The 19,493-nt window shown below is 40.1% G+C and overlaps 1 protein-coding gene across 2 annotated transcripts in view; it reads right to left on the bottom strand.

Moving 5' to 3' along the window:
* Positions 1-19,389, bottom strand: part of MOSPD2 (motile sperm domain containing 2) — a 59,832-nt gene extending 40,443 nt beyond the window's left edge. For both annotated transcript variants that reach the window (XM_045472636.1, XM_045472634.1), the window contains exons 1-4: positions 19,258-19,389; positions 19,025-19,094; positions 2,536-2,691; positions 129-215 (exon numbers count right to left, since the gene is read on the bottom strand). In XM_045472636.1, coding sequence (XP_045328592.1) covers positions 129-215; positions 2,536-2,691; positions 19,025-19,094; positions 19,258-19,266 — 322 coding nt within the window. In that variant the 5' untranslated portion in view covers positions 19,267-19,389. The remainder of the gene's footprint in view (positions 1-128; positions 216-2,535; positions 2,692-19,024; positions 19,095-19,257) is intronic.
* Between the last annotated feature and the right edge of the window lie 104 nt (positions 19,390-19,493).

Genomic DNA, 19,493 nt, shown 5'->3' with positions numbered 1-19,493 from the left:
TAATGATCCCCAATTGTAAGGAACTTGATGTGTGGTACATACGGAGAAGGTTCTGCCTGTTATTAATTCAGCTGACATAAATGCATCTCAAAATCTTGACAAGCAGTACGTCAATTCAATATACTTACACAACTTGTTGCCTTCTTTGTCATAACCGTGCAGATAAATACCACCTATTTCCAATAACCATCTGGGAATGGAAGATTCAGTGAGGTCTAAAAAAGGATAAACCTGATGAGTGACTTTAACTTAGGAGCATTTTAAAAAGAAAACTTACAATGTAGGGGCACCTGGGTGGCTCAGTCGGTTAAGCGTCTGACTTCAGCTCAGGTCATGATCTCACGGTTCGTGGGTTGGAGTGCCACATGGGGCTCTGTGCTGTCAGCTCAGAGCCCACTTCAGATCCTCTGTCCCTCTCTCTCTGACCCTCCCCTGCTCATTCTCTCTCAAAATAAATACACTTAAAAAAATACTTATAACGTAAAGGTTAATGTTATATAGTAGGTCTGATACAAAAAAAAAAAAAGACAAGCTTATTCAGACATCTGGAAAGAATCTCTGGCAATAAAAAATTTTGTTCCTTACTAACTAAACAAACCAACTAAAGACATGGATGAGAGAAATGGGGAAAAATCCATTTCCCTTGACACATCAGCCATTATTATATGGACACATTTCCATGTTTTGGTTGTTTCATATAATAACTGTCAACAAATACTATCACTATTGGGACAATTTCAAGATAACATGCTAGTAAATATCCACATTATAGTCTCAGAATTGATTTAAAAAAATCACTATGGCTTCTCTAGTAAATTATTTTTCTGTAAAGTTTGATATCAAGTAGAGTCTAACACATTTTATAATCTTAGGGTGAGTGGAAAATACTTCAAAAAAAAAAAAGCTAGATCCTTTAGCAGGACAAACAAAACAAGGTCTGCCCAGTCTGTAATGAGGGTAAGAACCAACACAGCAAGGCAGCAAATGCCAAGGCTTTTGTTTCATTCACCCTGAGAACTTTCCAAGATTCGTTACCTTTTTCTGTACCATTTACCGTATCTCTGCTATTTGCCACTGGAAACTAGCAGTTCTATATAAGAAAAAACTAATGTTGAGTTTAAAAGTTTATTCTGAACTTAAATAATTTCTATTTCTTTGCCTGAATTTTAAATGCATCACTGTTCATTGAAATGACCTACAGTTTTTACATTTCCAATCAAACTATCTCTTAAATACCACCCTCTGCCTCTTGGATTCTTTCTACAAGTATGAAGACTGGGGAGAGTATCTGCTCTGGATTTATTTGTTGACTTTTTTTGTCTTAACTTCCCAGACTCACTCACTCCAGAGTTTGTTACTCTCAAGGTCAAGAAATCCTTCTCAGTACCTCATCAAAACCAGTAGTTATGGGGGCACCTGGGTGGCTCAGTCGGTTAAGCGTCCGACTTCAGCTCAGGTCATGATCTCACGGTCCGTGAGTTCAAGCCCCGCGCCGGCCTCTGTGCTGACAGCTCAGAGCCTGAAGCCTGCTTCGGATTCTGTGTCTCCCTCTCACTCTGACCCTGCCCCGTTCATGCTCTGTCTCTGTCTCAAAAATAAACAAACATTAAAAAAAATTTTTTAAAAACCGCAGTGGTTATGCCATATTATTTGTGTTAAATTTTCAGGACAGAAATCATGGGTAATTTTCCCGCGAAGGGTGCTTCATCTACTTGGAAGACTATTTAAAAACCCCTTCCAGGATTTAAAACCCATTTTTTTGGGAAAAATGTCCGTCTAGAATTGGGTCTTGAAATCAAGAAGTTAAGCAAAGGCTGCTATAGGCATCCTTGGGGATAAGCCTGTTTTAGGGATCGCCCAATCATTTAGTAATGCAACAGGGAGCACCTATTAGCACAAGGAACTCAGGGACAGAGAAAGACAATAAGGCAATAATGAAAAACAAAAAACAAAAAAACCCAAACTAGGAAAACAGTATCTCCTTACCTCTAGGCCTAGTAGTGAAGATGCTGTCTTGCTATTGTTCAATGGTACCCAACTAAATAAGCGCAGATTAACTCTGTTCGGGGTCAAAGAATCTGAATGTAATTTTGCTCTCCAGTGATCTCATTTCCCTATGAATGATACTGCTTTTAAGACATTCATAAGATGCTCCCCGTCAAAGTGTCAGTGGGTTGTCATAAAACACTCTATTTTGGGGGCGCCTGGGTGGCGCAGTCGGTTAAGCGTCCGACTTCAGCCAGGTCACGATCTCACGGTCTGTGAGTTCGAGCCCCGCGTCAGGCTCTGGGCTGATGGCTCAGAGCCTGGAGCCTGTTTCCGATTCTTTGTCTCCCTCTCTCTCTGCCCCTCCCCCATTCATGCTCTGTCTCTCTCTGTCCCAAAAATAAATAAACGTTAAAAAAAAAAAAAAACACTCTATTTTGGTGTTTTTGATGATTGCCAAAAATATCTGCAAATACACTATTTGATAAATGTAAAACTAACACTTATGCAGGGCACAGTATATTGTCGAGGTTAAACTGAATGGCTTACCGTTGACAGACATTTCTTTCCTCCACTGAAAACTCTCATCAAGCATCTTCAGTGTTTCATCGACATTATTATGCCTCCAAAGTAAGTAACTTTCAACCCAGTTATCATCTTGTTGTAGCCTTTCAACATCACGTGGATCATATTTATCTGACTTATCTAAGGAAAAACAATAATAAATGGCCAAGTCAGATAAATTCTGCACTGAGGAATACCAAACGCTAATGCCAAAGGAGAAGAAAGATGTACAAGACAAGGCTAAGCTCCAGAAAATAGCTACTTGAAGGGTGCAGTTCAGATGAAAATGCAGTTTAAAGGATTGATGGCATTTGTAATTGAGAGGAGAATAAAGTTATCCAAGGATGGCAAGTTTACTTTAAATGTGCCACAGTAGAATTAAAAAATAAGACCACAGTCAAATATTTTGCTGTTTAATTATGTTACCTGAACTTGAAATCCTTACCCTAGTCAATGAAGAGATGAAGTTTTTTATGTAAAGAAAAAAATTGTGCTTAAGAAGACATTTGTTTGGCAATGCTTGTTGAAAAAATGAAATACAAAATGGAAAACCGACCACGTGTGCAGCAGTCAACGTTTCCCATAATTGACTGAAGTAACTGTTTCCAATAATTTCCCATCATCCACCTGCACATGTGCTATGGTATCTTCCACATTTTGGTCCATTTTTCTGTAACTGACCCATGTCTCCTCACAACCACCTATGCACATCCAGGTTCTGCCATTCTGCAAGACTTCTTTCAAATGCTTCCTCTTCCACAAAAATTTCCTTGAGCCCAGAAGTAATTCCTTCCCTCCTGGGAACAGCTACAGGACTTAAACTGGGCTTTTTTTTTTTTTTAAAGGCACTTAGCATGTTTTCGTTCCGATCAGAGTTACTGGCATACATGCTGTATCTTCCCACACAGGGACTGTGTGTAGCAGCACCATCTATCCATTTTAGGAGTCCTCCAAAGCAGACTACACTGGTGCCAATGAAAAGGCCTCCAGGAAACATTTGTTGAGCGAATCTGTTCCTTCTCTATTTTTATTATCTCAGCTAATGGTACCCTCCCAGGGGCCCAAGTGAGAACTTCAGAAAATTCCCTGGCTCCTTCATCTCCATTTTTTTTTTTTTTTTTGCATCTGGTTAGACTCTAAGTTTTCTAGATTCTCTCTCCTCGCTATTTGCTCTGCCTTATTTCAAGTCATCAGAGATAACAGCCGAAAGGGCAGGAAAATACAAAGTGCATTCAAAGACTCTTCCTTGAGTCTCAATTTCCTTATCTTTAAACTGCTTTAGACGATCACAAGGTTGTGTGAAGATCAGATGAAAATGTATACAAGAAAGTACTTGGGAGCTTAAAGCACTATAAAATGTAAGATTAGACCATAAGCCATGCACTTGTACAGTGTCACCTTGGAGGTGGTTTTCAATATCTGGACTCTATTTTTCTAATCTATACAATGACCGGTTCTGTAGTAAGTAAACTTTGGAAAATGCTTTTTAGCTCTGCTACTCAAAGATTTGTCAGTATTCAAAGTACAAATTTTCTTTAGTTCTGATTTATAAACATGAGCCGGATATGAGAGTTTACATGGTTTAGCCTTAAGAGGCCCCTGCAAGCAGGTGTCCCCTGAAGAAGCACCATCCAGTCCGGCCACTGGACAGCCCTCTCCACTCAACCAATACAGTGTTTTCCCTGAAATGACAGGCTGACTTCTTCATTTCCAAGAACATTTCTGCCAAATACCCAAGTCTGAATAACTACAGTCTACTCGCCATGAAAAATGTGACTAATTCAGGTGGCAACTCGAACGCGCAGGAGTGGTTAGTGTGTGCGGCCCAATTTTGTCACACAGAACGTGAAAAGGACATGTACTGAGGGGTCAAGCCTTAATAAAGTTGACTGCTTCATCAGGGACTTTCTAAAACAAAATTGGCTTCTGCTTTTTTTTTTTAAATTGCGAGCACCCACAATGAAGACTCCAATGACCCCTCGTCTTGATGGGCACTGAGGAGCCAGCACTTTTGCCCATCACTGCTTCTGTGTAATCAGCTCAAATGTCAACACAGTGATAAAGACACATGGCTTCTCAGTATGGTTATGAAAACAGTTGTGACCTCACAGGTTCCCGCAGAGTCGTGGGCATCCCCAAGGGTCCAAAGACTAAACTTAGAACTACTTACCTAGAACAATGTGGCAAGCGGTAAAAACTCAATAAATATTAGCCATGGGGCGCCTGTGTGGCTCAGTCTGTTAAGCGTCTGACTTCGGCTCAGGTCATGATCTCGTGGTTCACGAGTTCGAGCCCCGTGTCGAACTGTGTGCTGACAGCTCAGAGCCTGGAGCCTGCTTCGGATTCTGTCTCTCCCTCTTTCTCTGCCCCTCCCTTGCTCATACTCTGCCTCTCTCTCTGTCTCTCTCTCAAAAATAGATAAAAAATTAAAAAAAATAAAAAAATAAAAAAATATTAGCCATAATAAGAAGTATAAAACATTATTGTTATTATCATTATTACTACCACTGCTGCTATTACCACTAGGGATACCATAAAAGAGACAGTGCCTGTTACTAAGAAATTTAAAACGGACTGCTTTTGGATAGCTTTTAGGGATGCAGGTCTCTGAAGTTAGAAATCTCTATGTTAAAATGACTATTATTATCAGAACATGTATTTGCTTGTGAAATGCTTGTTCAGTATTTACCCCTAGACAGACGCAGAAAAGAGAGAGCAAGGAAAGATGGAGAAGGAAAAGATTGGGGAGGGGGTCCCGTGGTGGTGGTGGGAGGGAGAGACGTGGAAAAAAAGTCCAGCCAGAAGAGGACAGAGAGGAGGACTGAGGCAAGGAGGGAGGAGAGAGAGAATGAGAGAGAAGAAGAGAGTAACATGGGCATTCAAGGGAAGGAAAACCTGGCCTGGGACTGCAAGGCCACATGTAATAAGTGTGTTGATGACAACATAATTTGCTGCTTTCAAATACTGCACCCGGGCAACTGAACCTGCAAGTGTGAGGTAGTTTTCAGAAAACTAGTCCTCTGGCAAAAAGAGATGTTACAGGAATAAACTAAAGATGTACACTCAAAAGGAAACCACAGCTTCCAAAACATACATTTGTGTACGCACATGTCTGCCCCCCACCTACTCAGGACACTGTTTTGAGAGACTTTTACCTCTTGATAATTAAAGCATAAAGAGGAAGAAGAGATTAGTTTTATATACATACATGTACGTATACATATATATTCCCATAATACCTTTCATCTTTCTGTGAACCACTGAAAACTTTCATCGCAAACCAACATTAATCTTGGGTGGTGGGTTCTATTTATTTATTTGAGAGAGAGAGAGAGAGAGAGAGAAAGTACACACACTCAAGCAAGGGAGAAGCAGAGAGAAAGAGGGAAAGAGAGAATCCCAAGCAGGTGCCGCGCTATCAGGGCAGAGCCCGACACAGGGGCTCAATCTCATGAACCACGAGATCATGACCTGAACCGAAATCAAAGAGTCAGGCGCTTAACTGACGGAGCCACCCGGGCACCTCTAGAACTGTGTTTTAAAAGTTAAAAAACATGAAAAAACGTCTCGCCAGATTCAGTATACAGGGCAGAGTGATGGAGTCTGAAGACCCATGCTACTAAAACTACGTAGAAGGACCGAGCCAGCCGCTCTAGGCCTGATTTTCTTCTCGGTGAAATAGAGATGAGGTCTGTCTACCCATCGTCCTATGAAGATCAAGAACATCCCCCAAAGTTTAAATAATATATAAATGAATTGTGATTAATGTAAGTTAGAATTATACCCATGAATAGAAGACTAAATTCTCACTGACCTATTAGTCAGTTGAGAAAAATCTTAGAAGTATACTGTAGTGATTATAAATGTGCCTGCAGTTTAGATAAAGGTTGGAAAAAATACAAAAGTATTCTGATAATGAAAACTAGAGAACAGTGATGAAGTGGACAGCATAATGATGTTCAAAAGCAGCAAATACATAGCTGTGAAACATTATAGTAATTTAGAACCTCTTATTTCTCCAGGACTTGGAGCACTGACCAACTTGAAAGTCCTGGTAGGGCCCTGGAATGGCATCTGTATTAACTGGACCATTTCTACTGGCTGGACTGCGTTAATGTCAACAATGGGAGCCATCAAGCTGAAATAACAAAATATTCCCTTAAGGCCATCCTCTGTTAGTAGGCCGCAAGCTACCCTAAATCTCCGCTTTCCTATGAAGCTATCTGGTGAGAGACTGAGAAGCAGGTGATCTCTTAAAAAAGGGATTACGCCACTGGCCTATACCAGTAATTCTCAAACTTCAGCACCAGTCAGGATCACCAGGGGGGCTTGTTTAAAAAGGAATTATTGGACCCCACTCCCAGAGTGCCTAATTCATGGGTGGGAACCAGGACTCCATATTTGTACCAAGTTCATACAGGATGTGGACACTGCTGGTCCAGAGACCAACATTTCGAGAACCACCAGTCTACTACAGGTGCGGGCAAGCTTTTGGTAAAGGGCTAGATGGTAAATATCCAAATACCTTAGACTTTCAAGGCCAAAGATGGCTGCTGTTGCTGCCTTTTTTTTTTTTTTTCCAGCAACCCTTTAAAAATACAAAAACCATCCTCAGCTGGAGGCCTATAGAGAAAACTTTGGTCTGTTGTAGAGAGGGGAGGAGCTTTCTATCTTAGATGAGATATACCTTCGTTTATTTATTCAGGTCTTCTTTTGATGTTTAGTAATATTTTATAATTTTCTCAAAAAAAGAAAAAATGTTGCAAATGTCTTCTATTAGATTTAGAGGTTTCTGTGTTGCTATCTTGAGCCAATAATAACAAGAAAGGCAAACTTCATACCTCTTATTTTCCTTGCCATACTGATAACTAGGTTATTTTATATACTCTAGAATTTTAGAAATAATAGTGAAGATCACTGTCTTGCCCTTGACTTTACGGGAAGGATTTTCAAGTTTCACAATTAAACATAACATTTGCTGTAGGTTTTTAGAAGATACACTTACAGAAAGTTTTCCTTTGCTAAAAGTTTTGCCTGCTTTATATAAAGTGGAATTATAGCCAGTGTGGTTTCTATCTTTATTGAAATAAACATTTTCCCTCATTTTGTTAATGCATACATATTTGTATTTGCTCAAATAAGTATGGAAAAAAGAGAAAACAAATTCAGTTAGATCAAGGGAAAAGGGAAGGGACTGATGAGGCACATGAGGTGAAAGATGTCTGATGTTTACCTTTTTTTTTTATTTTGAGAGAGAGCACATGGGACAGAGAGAGAGAGAGAGAGAGAGAGGGAGGGAGGGAGGGAGGGAGGGAATCCCAAACAGGCTCCTCACTGTCAGCATGGAGCCCAAAGCAGGGCTCAAACTCACAAAACTTGAGATCATGACCTGAGCCAAAATCAAGACTCAGACGCTTAACCGACTGAGCCACCCATGTGCCCCACAATGTTTACCTTTTTATGTGATTTTTATTGGTGAACTGTACCTAGTCAAAAATTTTATTGGAAAGCATTTTTTTAATGTGGTACATTCCTCTGCTGCATTTTCTGATCGTGAATCATCTTTGCATTTCTGGGACCAGCAAAACTGCTTGGGCCTCATGTGTACGTGTGTATCTCTGTGATGGGGACAGTGGTAGAAATCTATGGCTCCCAACTCAACTTCTTGAATACTCACTGATCTATTTATGTTTTTTACTTCTAACTGAGACAATTTGAGGTCATTTTTCTTTTCTCCAGAAAGCTTTGCACTTACTCTAAGTTTTATAACTTACTACGATAAGGCTGGTGATTGTATTCTCTCAGGATTTTTAAAAAACTCTCCACCACATCTATAATTCTGTCTGCTGTTTGCTCCCAGTGTAAGTCTTTGCATTCATCCCTTTCTATTAATCAGTCATCCTAGGTTTGTCTGTTTCACCAGTCCTTTCAAAAAAACAGCTTAGGGCACCTAGGTGGCTCAGTGGGTCTGACTCTTGGTTTTGGCTCAGGTCATGATCTCCAGGTTCGTGGGTTTCAGCCACGCATGGGGCTCTGCACTGTCAGCATGGAGCCTGCTTGGGATTTTCTCTCTCTCTCTCTCTCTCTCTCTCTCTCTCTCTCTCAAAATAAACAAACAGACATTAAAAAAACCCAGCTGAAGTTTATTCTACTATCTTCTTTCCTATACCATGAATATCTGCTCCTATTGCTTTCCTTCTACTTTCTCTGTAAATTTATTCATGTTCATTTTGTAGCTCCTTGAATTGTATGTATTGCTGATTTTTATGGGGGCCTTGTTTTCTAATGAATGAATGTAAGACCACAGATATTCTGCTCAGCTTTAACTATTTAATAATTTCCATTGTGATATCTTCTTTAACCAATGGTTATTTAGCAGAGGTAAGAATTACACACATTACTGGGAAGTTGTTAACCCGTGGGTTATTTAAAGGTATGTTATTTTCGTTTCCTAACATTTGATTTTTGAGTACCTGTTTGACTTTTTTTCTTTTTCTCTTGTGTTTTTTTGGGGGCTGAAACCCGGGATTTGTGACTTCTAACATAGTTGCCTAATGGCATAAAAACACGGTGCGTGTGATCTAGCTGCTTTGGAATTTCTGAGACTTCCTTTATGACCTAATATGTGGTGAATGTTTGCAAAAGCTGCAAGAGAACAAATATATTTTCTTTTTTTTAAGTTTATGTATTTATTTTTGAGAAAGAGAGCACAAGGGAGGAAGGGACAGAGAGAGGGGGACACAGAATCTGAAGCAGGCTCCAGACTCTGAGCTGTCAGCACAGAGCCTGATGTGGAGCTCAAACCCCCAAATTGCGAGATCATGACCTGAGCCGAAGTTGGGTGCTTACCGACTGAGCCACCTAGGTGCCCCTATATTTTCTAAAGTATATATATTCTCTATTGGGCAGGAGAGACTATACATTTATACACACACATATACATATATGTATCTATGATCAACTTGCTCGTTGTGTTAAATGAAAGTCTAAAGTCTTGGGGAGCCCAGCTGGCTCAGTCAGTAGAGCATGTGACTCTTGATCTCAGGGTCATGAGTTTCAGCCCCACATTGGGGGTAGAGTTTGCTTAACACACACACACACAAAAACATTTTTCATAAAATCTAACATCTTAAGGCCTTCTTGCCTGCTTGTTCTGTGTATTTGTGAAAGGTTTGTTAAAACCATTCAACATGTTTGTGGATTTCTTGAATTTCTCTCATAATTCTGGGAGCATTTGCTTTATGTATTTGAAGGCTATATGGTGAGACACTATTTTATGTTGTTAATTCCTAAATGCAATACCTTTTCAGGGTTCCATTTATCAACAGTAGAATCCCTTTTGAAATGTACTGATGTTTTCATTCTAAATATTTCATCTAACAAAAGTGCAGCCAACACAGTACCACTTTTGGTTAGTATTTGTTTTGGACACTTTTTTCCATCTCCTTATTTTCAAGTTTTCTGCATTAATTTTAATAAATTTAATAAATTTAGTGTTTTGTAAGTAGAATGCAATTAAGATTGTAAAAATCTGCTCTGTTAATAAGTATAAATTGGTTTCCATTTATGGTAAGGTGATAAAGTTGGGGTTATTTTGCTGTCTTACTCTCTTTTCTAGTTCCTATGCTGTTTTTCTCCTTTCACACTTCCTGCTGGAGAGATTCACCTTTTCATCCCTCCATAGCTTGGAAATTAAATATTTATTTCTGGAGCTCAGTGGTTACCCTTATTTGAAATATTCACATTTTATTGACAAAATCTACAGTTAATTATCTCTACCTTCCTTCTAAATAATTCAAGTCCTTCCAACCTCCCTACACCTGCTAATACTATTAAAAATTTTTTTACTATTAACATTTAGTTTTTTTTTTCTTTACTGATTTACCCATTTCTTTGCTTTTCATTGTTTCTGGATCTTTCTGCCTCTTTCTGGGTTCTATATTCTTATTCATGAAGTAGTCTAGTAATTTTTTATTAGAGATGGACTGTCATTCTTTGCATATCCTAAAAGAATTTACCCTCACCTTTGACTAAATATTCTAAATGGGCAGTTACCTCCCTTAGCATTTTCAGGAAATTTCACTGTTACCTGGCATTAACTGCCGCTGAGGAGAAATCAAATAGCAGTCTGATTTCTGTTCCTTTGCAGACAATCTGTCACTTCTTTCTGGTTGTCTGATTTTTTTTCTTTGTGGTGTTTTGACAGTTTCACTATGATATGCCTAGGGAATAATTTCTTTTTCCTTCATGATGCTCAGATCTTATTATGCTTTTTTAACCTGAGGATTTATTGTTGTTTTAAGTTTTTTGAGAGAGAGAGAGAGAGAGATGGAGAGAAAGAGAGAGAGTCCCAAGCAGGCTCCACACTGTCAGCGTGGAGCCCAGTGTGGGGCTTGAACCCACAAACCGTGAGATCGTGACCTGAGCCGAAATCAAGAGTCGGATGCTTAACCGACTAAGCCACCCAGGTGTCCCACACCGGAGGATTTAATGTCTTTTTTAAACTCTGGCAAACTGTCAACTATTTTACCTTCCAACAGCACGGTCTCTTTTTCCTTCTGGAAGTCCTATTAAATGTATATGGGGTTTCTCATGTCTTTTATTTTCTCTTACACAGTTCTGATTTTTTTTTCCTCCATTGATCTGGGTATAGAGTAATTGCCTGTACAATAACTTAAAAACTGTCTATGAATGTCCTATGTCAGTGAATATATAGCAGTATAATGGGAAAAAAAAATCTTCTGCAAGTCATGGCCCTATTACTATATATATAGTAAATAATATATATATATAATATATATATAAAGCAACTAATTATATACATACATGTTATATAAAGTATATATATATTATATGTATATAAAACTAATTATATACATTATATATATAAAGTAACTAATGTCAAACACGTTCTATACATACATGCCAAATCTCTAAGGTCAACACAAATTCTGCTGAAAACAGTTTGGATTGAAATGTAGCAAATTTTTGCCCTCCCTTTCCTGGATGAACAACTGCAAGGGGGAAAAAATTATAATTTCTGTGAGCTCTACTCCATCTCCTTGAGATCTAATCAAACCAAACTCGAATGAGAGATTAAAATTTTCAGCGATGAAAAATCATTCATGCACTCCACCACCCAGAGGACACAGATTTGGTAAACAGACCCCTCTTTGCATGCAAGCTTTTCAAATAGTTGACTAAATACAAGTGACATGTTAGGAATGACAGTGTACTAGTCATAGTCTCTAAAGGTGCATAATCTCACTAAACATTTGGGATGAACATATATGAAGAAGAGAAGGTATCAACAACTTAAAGAGATGAGTTAAAAAAAAATATTTGCCAAGCACTGATCAAAGTTATTACTGAGAATAAAGATTCACAAATCAGCAGGTCTATCAATTCCCTACCCCATCACCCATTTACCGCTCAAGTCTCCCTGCAAAGTTACAACCTTATATTCTCCACGACAGGGGCTTGGTATTTTTAGATATGGAAAACAAGGACAAAAATTGACAAACTCTTAAAATCTTTTCCTCTTATTCTGATCATGACAACGTTAAAATGTTAACCTTGAGAATGTTATAAACGTGGAACAAAATTTAAGAAACTTCAAGTGTCTATCTGCCTACCTTTTAAAGGCCTCGACTCTTGGAGGTTAATACATAACTCATTAGTTATGAGGACTAATTAATCTGTGGTCTCCCACCATATGCTAGCTCGAAATGGAGCTGGGGTATTGCAGATACAAAGATTCTCTCTCCCTCTCTTTCTCACCCACCCACCCCAAGAAATTCCAAACTAATCTAGAGATAACTATTCAAATTAGTGAGAGCTGGTAAGGTTTTTGAACTCAATATCAATGTAAAAAAGTCAAAAGTACTTTCTGCTAACCAGAAACAATAATTTAGAAAATTCTTAAGAAATACCATTTAAACAACCACAAATACATAACATGTAAAGTATCTTGGAATAAATTTAACAAAAGTGACTTAACTTCTATGGAGAAAATTATAAATCTTTCAACAAGGAAGTGTTTAGCAGAAATATACCAGGTTCTTAGATAGGAAGACCCAATCATGATGAGGTCAAGTCTCCCAGAACTGGTCTTCTGATTTAACACAATTTCATTCAAAATTCCAATGTCAGTTGTGGGTTTGTTTGTGTTTTTTTGCAGAAACATGATAGGCTGATTCTATAATTTACATGGAGGAACAAAGGGCCAAGAAGAGCCTGAAGAAGTGATTTTCACAGAAGCAGAAACCAAATGGCCCATAAAGATAGGAAGAAATGCTCAATCTCACTGATACTCAAAGCAAGGCAATTAAAACCACAATGAGCTATCCCTACACCCTAATCAGATGGGCAGCAATTAACAACAAACACACACCAAATTTTAGAGTGGGGAAAAACAAGGGCATTCACAAACTGCTGGTTTAAATGAAAACCGGCGCAATCACTTTGGGAAACTGTTCAGCATTATCGAATAAAGTCGAACAGGTGCCTCATCTATGACCCACACATTTTGCTGTTGGGCGCAAACCCTAGAGCAGAAAGTTCTCAAACTTCACGGTCTCAGGACCCCTTTAATACTCTTGAAAATAACTGAGGGCTCTAAAGAGCTTTTTAGTTTATGTGGATTATATGCATAATTACTCCATTAAGTATTAGAACGGAAAGTTTTACACATGACAACACAAAAGCACATGTTCTATCAGCTGTCAGAGCAATGACATCATCACATGCCATGTGACCTCTGGAAAATGCCACTGTATGCTTGTGAGAGAAGGACAGTGAGAAAGGAAAATGATGTTTTGGTGTTATTGTAAAAGTAGTTTTGAATTCTCAAGCTCCTTGAAATGGTCTCCAGGAACTACAGTTCCTGGGCCAACTCTGAGAACTGATGCCCTAGAGAAAGTCTAGGCATCAGAGATCTTTAAGATTCTTCAGGCTGCCTGTGTGGCTCAGTCGGTTAAGCGTCCAACTTCAGGCCATGATCTCGAGGTTCATGAGTTGGAGCCCCGCGTCGGGCTCTGTGCTGACAGCTTGGAGCCTGGGGCCTGCTTCGGATTCTGTGTCTCCCTCTCTCTCTGCCCCTCCCTTGCTTGCACTCTGTGTGTCTCTCTCTCTCTCTCTCAAAAATAAACATTAAAACATTTTTTTAAAAAAAGAATGTTTGGAGCAGCACTGCACATAGTAGCAAAACTTAGACACAACCCCAAATCCATCAACTGGTATTTTCATTCCATGCACTATCACACGGGTATAAAAAGGACTCAAGCACACTTACGTTTGATAATACGGATGACTCGTGAGTTAGAGAAGCGAGTCATGGAGAAATACATTCATCTTCTAGAGTTTAAAAACAGGTAAACTTAATAAAGGACTGATGTGGAATATGTCACAGGTGGTAAAGTTAATGAAAAGCAAGAGAATGAATAACAGCAGATGCAGGACAAGCAGCCGCCCCTGAGTGGCAGGGCTGGGGGTACACAGCAAGTTCTGTTTCTTTGGCTGAGTGGTAAGTGTATAGGTGTTTACTCTATTCATGATTTATACAATCTGTACTTAAAAGAGATTTCAAATTATAAAAAATAATAAGCCAAGACAGGGCACCTGGGTGTCTCAGTTGCCTAAGCATCCAACTCTGGATTTCGGCTCAAGTCATGATCTCATGGTTTGTGAGTTAGAGCCCCGCATCAGACTCTGGGCTGACAGTGCAGAGCCTGCTTGGGATTCTCCCTCCCTCCCTCTCGTTCTACCTCTCCCCCACTTGTGTGCATGCATGCGCTCTCTCAAAATAAACTTAAAACAATAATAAGCTAAACAAAACAAAAATTAAAGGACTAGAAAATTATCGGAAAGAAAATTATTTAACAGCAATGAAAGAAACCACAAAGGAATGGATAATTTTGAATACATTAAAAAATGAAAAAAAGTGAAAGTGAAACAAGTCCAAACCAATTTTAAAAGCCATCGTGATGAAAAAAAAATTGAAACTACAAATCGATGTAAATATATGAAAAGTAGGTTACTCTCACTAGTAACCAGATGCAAACTAAAATAACCATCAGTTAAGAAATGATGACACTACACATGGGGAAGGCTGTGGGAAGACTAACACTTTCACATGTGGTGGTGGGAATAAATCTTGGTGTGACTTCTGGGGAGGAAAATTAGCACGCAGATGAAGTGTCTTAAAAACAGTCACACTCTTGAAACCAATAATTCTACTTCTAGACATGAATCTTAAGGAAGCAACCTGAACTACCGTACAAAAAGCTGTATTAACAACTGGAAAGAATCTACATATCCAAATAGGGAGTATTGAAGATAAAAGAAAATTATCTTTTACTTAGGGGACTAAGTATTAAATGCTTACTTCATCCATATGGGGAAATAAATTTGATCGTGTCAATAAAACAATGCAAGCCCTAAAAGTACACACACAATAGCCTTTTAACTACTTTTTTAATGCATGGAAAAAAAAGACCAGAAAAAAACTGCATCTACTGTTAGCAGAGCCATCTCTGGATGGTAAGCTTATGGTATGACTTTTTGGTATGATCCAAATTCATTTAAATAAATTCACACATTTGGGAAGTCAAGAAACAAAGCTAAAATAAGAAAACCCACCAACCTTTCAAATGTTCTCCAAACTCACTTGGGTACATACACTTTGCTTTTGTTCAAGGCTCTCCATGGTACATTCCCACTGTTTTTAGCGGATGTGCTCACCGCCCCCCCTTCCAAAGCTCATCAAAGCGGACTTCCCATGGCTTCCCTAACATACCCTGCGCCTTCTCACTACAGCTCAGACTATTTGATCCATCTGGATCACGTTCTCCACCCGGCCAAGTTCTACCATCTTCCAAAGTTCATGAGAAACACCACGTTTTCTATGAAGTTTTTTTCTCACTTTGTGCTAACCCAATCACCCCGACCAGATGTGATCTTTTCCTTGTCTTTGACTTCTACAGAAATTTTAGCACCCTTATTCCTCTTGACACAATTTGCCTGAACTCTAATAGTTAGCCTGTTTTAACGCCTCTACTGGATTGTAAATTCAGGAAGGGGCTCTGTCTTCAGTTCTTTTTCTAATATTGACACACTGCTTCCCAGAAAGAAGCACATAATGAGTATTTGAGGAACCAAATAAATTACTGTCACAAGGGAGTAGTCTCTTGCCTTGGCCACAAGAAGGAGGAAGACAGAACGGGAAACGTTTCTTATTTGAGACTTAGCGTGGAATTTCTCACAGAAACAATGACAGAAAAAAGGACCATTTGTAATGCATGAAACAATTATGGACTTTTATTCTTTTTGCTAGCCACAAATCTATCCATAATTGGTAACTTAATTTCCATGGAAACAAAAATGTGCTTGGAATTCCCAAGAACCTACCTCCAAAAGAGTTTCTGGAGTACAGCCAGTGCTTAAAGTGACATATTTGCAGATAATATTTTCCTTTAGGAAAAATATCACATTTGTTTGCTTAAGTCAGCCTTAAGTCTCTTCTGAAAACATTGCTAATGATAATAGGGTGAAATGAAAGACAGAGATAGAAGAAAAGTGCCTTGTTCTCTAAGCACTTGAGTTAATTTCTAAAAAGTAAACCTGAAAGGGCAAACACAAGCAGATCAAAAACCCCTTTTTACCACTTTCCTACTTTTCCTTTACCTGATGCAGTATCTCAGGAAACTCAAACTTTAGAAAATCTTTAAAGATTTTTATTTTTCCTTTCCCGTGCAAGTCTTTAAATTAATTGAATTAGTATTTACAACAGCTGTGCAAGATGCCCCACTCACACGTCACGTGTATTCACACATACCCAAGTGTGTATATTTAAGGACAAAATCCTGCCTATAAAGTGCTTTACTATGAAATAATGCTTGTCTTTATGAAATGTATTGTGAGGGCTGTTCTTTGTCAGATTTTGGCGGGGGTGGGGAGCCAGTTCAGACTACTCATAATGCAGACTTGGATTAATCTCCCCATGTATACATTTAAGCATTGCTATATTGAGTATATATTGAAAACTGTGTTAGGTATACTGAGGTGAGTCAGACCCTGCACTCCACGTCCACAGGTTGCCCTAGACCCAAACACATTCCATCGGACGAAATGAACAGTAAGCGAGTAAACAAACGAACATGATAATTACAGGTTATGGTAAGAGCTGTGAAGGAGACAAACAAGACAGGGAGGCTATTTAATAATCAGGAAGGGTCTCTCAGAGATATTTATTTTTTTTTTTAATTTTTTTTTCAACGTTTATTTATTTTTGGGACAGAGAGAGACAGAGTATGAACGGGGGAAGGGCAGAGAGAGAGGGAGACACAGAATCGGAAACAGGCTCCAGGCTCTGAGCCATCAGCCCAGAGCCCGACGCGGGGCTCGAACTCACGGACCGCGAGATCGTGACCTGGCTGAAGTCGGACGCTTAACCGACTGCGCCACCCAGGCGCCCCGCTCAGAGATATTTAAACCAAGATGGGAAAGAAAAAAAAAATGGTGCCAGCCATACACACTATCTGGGCAAGAGCCTTCCAAACAAAGAGAAGTGGAGAGCTCCCGAGATAAACACAGATTCAGTCTGTTTGAAGAACATAAGAGATGCAGGGTGGCTGGTCGTGTTTTTCAAACTGTGGGTCGCATAGGTTGTGATGTCAATTTTGTGGGTCACTGCACCAGGGAGTCGTAGGTTTTCAGAATAAGTATTCTTGAATGAACTTTTGCTTCGGTTATGTGTTCATGCATAGTAGATTGCAAGATGTGATATGTTTCTGACTGTGGGCAGTGGTGAAATCTGTACTAAGCGAAGAGAGTAGTTACGGATTAGGACGGGGGGGGGGGGGGCGGGCAGCAGCTACAGCATGCAGGGCCTTGCTGTGTAGGCCACCATAAAGAACCGAGATTTTCATTCTAGACACAGTGGGAAGGTACTGAAGGGTTTCAAGTTGGGGAGTGACACGATCCAATTTGACATGCTGGTGTTGCCAAAGATTTTCACTGTAGTGAAACTGAGAAAACTTGAGCACAAGCCCAGGCCTAGCCACTAACACCAAGGATTTGGAGCAAATCACTTAATCCCTCTAGATCTTTCTTCATTTTAAAAATGAGAAGGTTGGACCAAGATGACTTTTGAGATCTTGTCTATTGCTACATTTTTCTGACTACACACACACACACACACACACACACACACACACACACACACATCCTGCTTCCTCCTTTGGGTGAGTACATGGCTATTGGGGAGCCACGAGCACATTAGGTCAAGTTCTGGATTACTTCTTAAAATACTATAAACCATGTGACTGTAAGAATTACATCTCTACAGAAAGCAATTTTAGAATTATCTCTTTACTGGAACCAGCTATATTATTAGACATGAGATCTCTGGGCTAAAAGTGAATCAAGTGCTTTTGCAACTCTCTAGTGCAAAGTTTGGGATGTGAAGAAAATTGACAGGGAGGATGAAAAAAGATTTACTGACCAGGTTATGTGGAACACATTTCCTTATTTATTCTAGGTCATCAACTGACATTTAATCTAGTGCAGTCTAAAGTTGCAGAGAACCTCTGCTGAGCCCTCAAGATGCAGAAGCTTAACCCCTTCCACAGCAATCAAAGTGATTATGCAGACAAAACAGTTGTTGAGAGCTTGCAATAGGTTAACCCCATGGTAGACAGTTTGATATATGCTTTTTCAGTTAATCCTCCTAACGTAATTATTCACGTTTCACAGATATGGAAACCGGGGCTTAGAAAAGACAACTAAGCTATTAAGTGGCAGAGTCAGGATTGAAATATTTATTCCACGTTTATAACACATTATCCTGTAAGTTTTTAAAAATGACTGTACAAGGATTAAGCCATCAGTTTCAAGTATCTGGGACATCTGTTCAACCACATGAACACATAATATTCAACCAATGAATCAATTCTGAACTCACAGGTACTTTGCTAGGTACAGTGCGGGATGACAGAGAACTTGTTCCAGTACTGGAGGGTCTGCTCCGTGGGTAGCATACTGGGTAGTATGAAGTGGAACTAGGCCAAGTATCCAAGGAATTTGTATCCCCAATTAAGTACACGTGAATAGCATTACGGCAGTTTCCACGTTTTTTTCTCTATTGTTGCTGGTGAAAGGTCAGCACAGAAACTGTACGGTGTCACCCGTGCCGTGGGCCTTGCGAGTGTCCTCCAAGTTCCATAAACTTGAGATGCTAGAAACTCACCAATTTCCAACTTACATTAACCCTTCAGGAAGCAATGGGCGTATCACCTGCCCCATTGGAGCCACCGTGCATGGGATGTTAGAAGAAAACCTTGGAAACGTGCAGGGCCTCATCCCTGTGAGGGTCGAAAGGGTCCCTAAAGCCTCCCACAGAGACGCCCGCAACACCTTCGGAAAGTTGGGGACGCTCATTGCCTACCTGCCTCAACACCGAGAACGCGGTACCCACCTGTCACATAATCAGCTTCGAATCTCCGTCGGGTCTCAGAGACGAGCTTGGCTTTATTCTGGGTGTGACACTGAAAGGGAGACACGAAGGGACGCTTAGACACCACGCACACCATCCCGCTTCCCTTCAGCCCAGCCCACCTGCACTTGGGGGCACGGCCCCCGGACTTCAGAGGAAGCTTCCGGATCTAGGGGAGGGGGGGGGGGACGGCAGCAGTGCGGTCGGCTCCTCACCTCGGCCATGGTCGCGCTCGTGGACGTGATTTCGACTGCCGTGGCCACTTCCCCACCTGTCCGAATATCTCATCACTGGCCGGGAGGGCCGGGAGGTAGAGAGGGAAGGGCGGGAGGTGGAGACCGTCGCGTGACACCGGGAGGCGGGCGGAAGCGTCGCCGCGCTGCCCAATCTGATGCGGCCGCTTGGGTCTGGAGGCGGGACCAGGCGCTTAGCCTGGCTTTCCATTAGCTTC

This window comes from Leopardus geoffroyi, chromosome X, assembly GCF_018350155.1.
Source record: "Leopardus geoffroyi isolate Oge1 chromosome X, O.geoffroyi_Oge1_pat1.0, whole genome shotgun sequence".
Taxonomy (NCBI): Eukaryota; Metazoa; Chordata; class Mammalia; order Carnivora; family Felidae; genus Leopardus; species Leopardus geoffroyi.
This window is presented reverse-complemented; position numbering and strand designations above follow the sequence as displayed.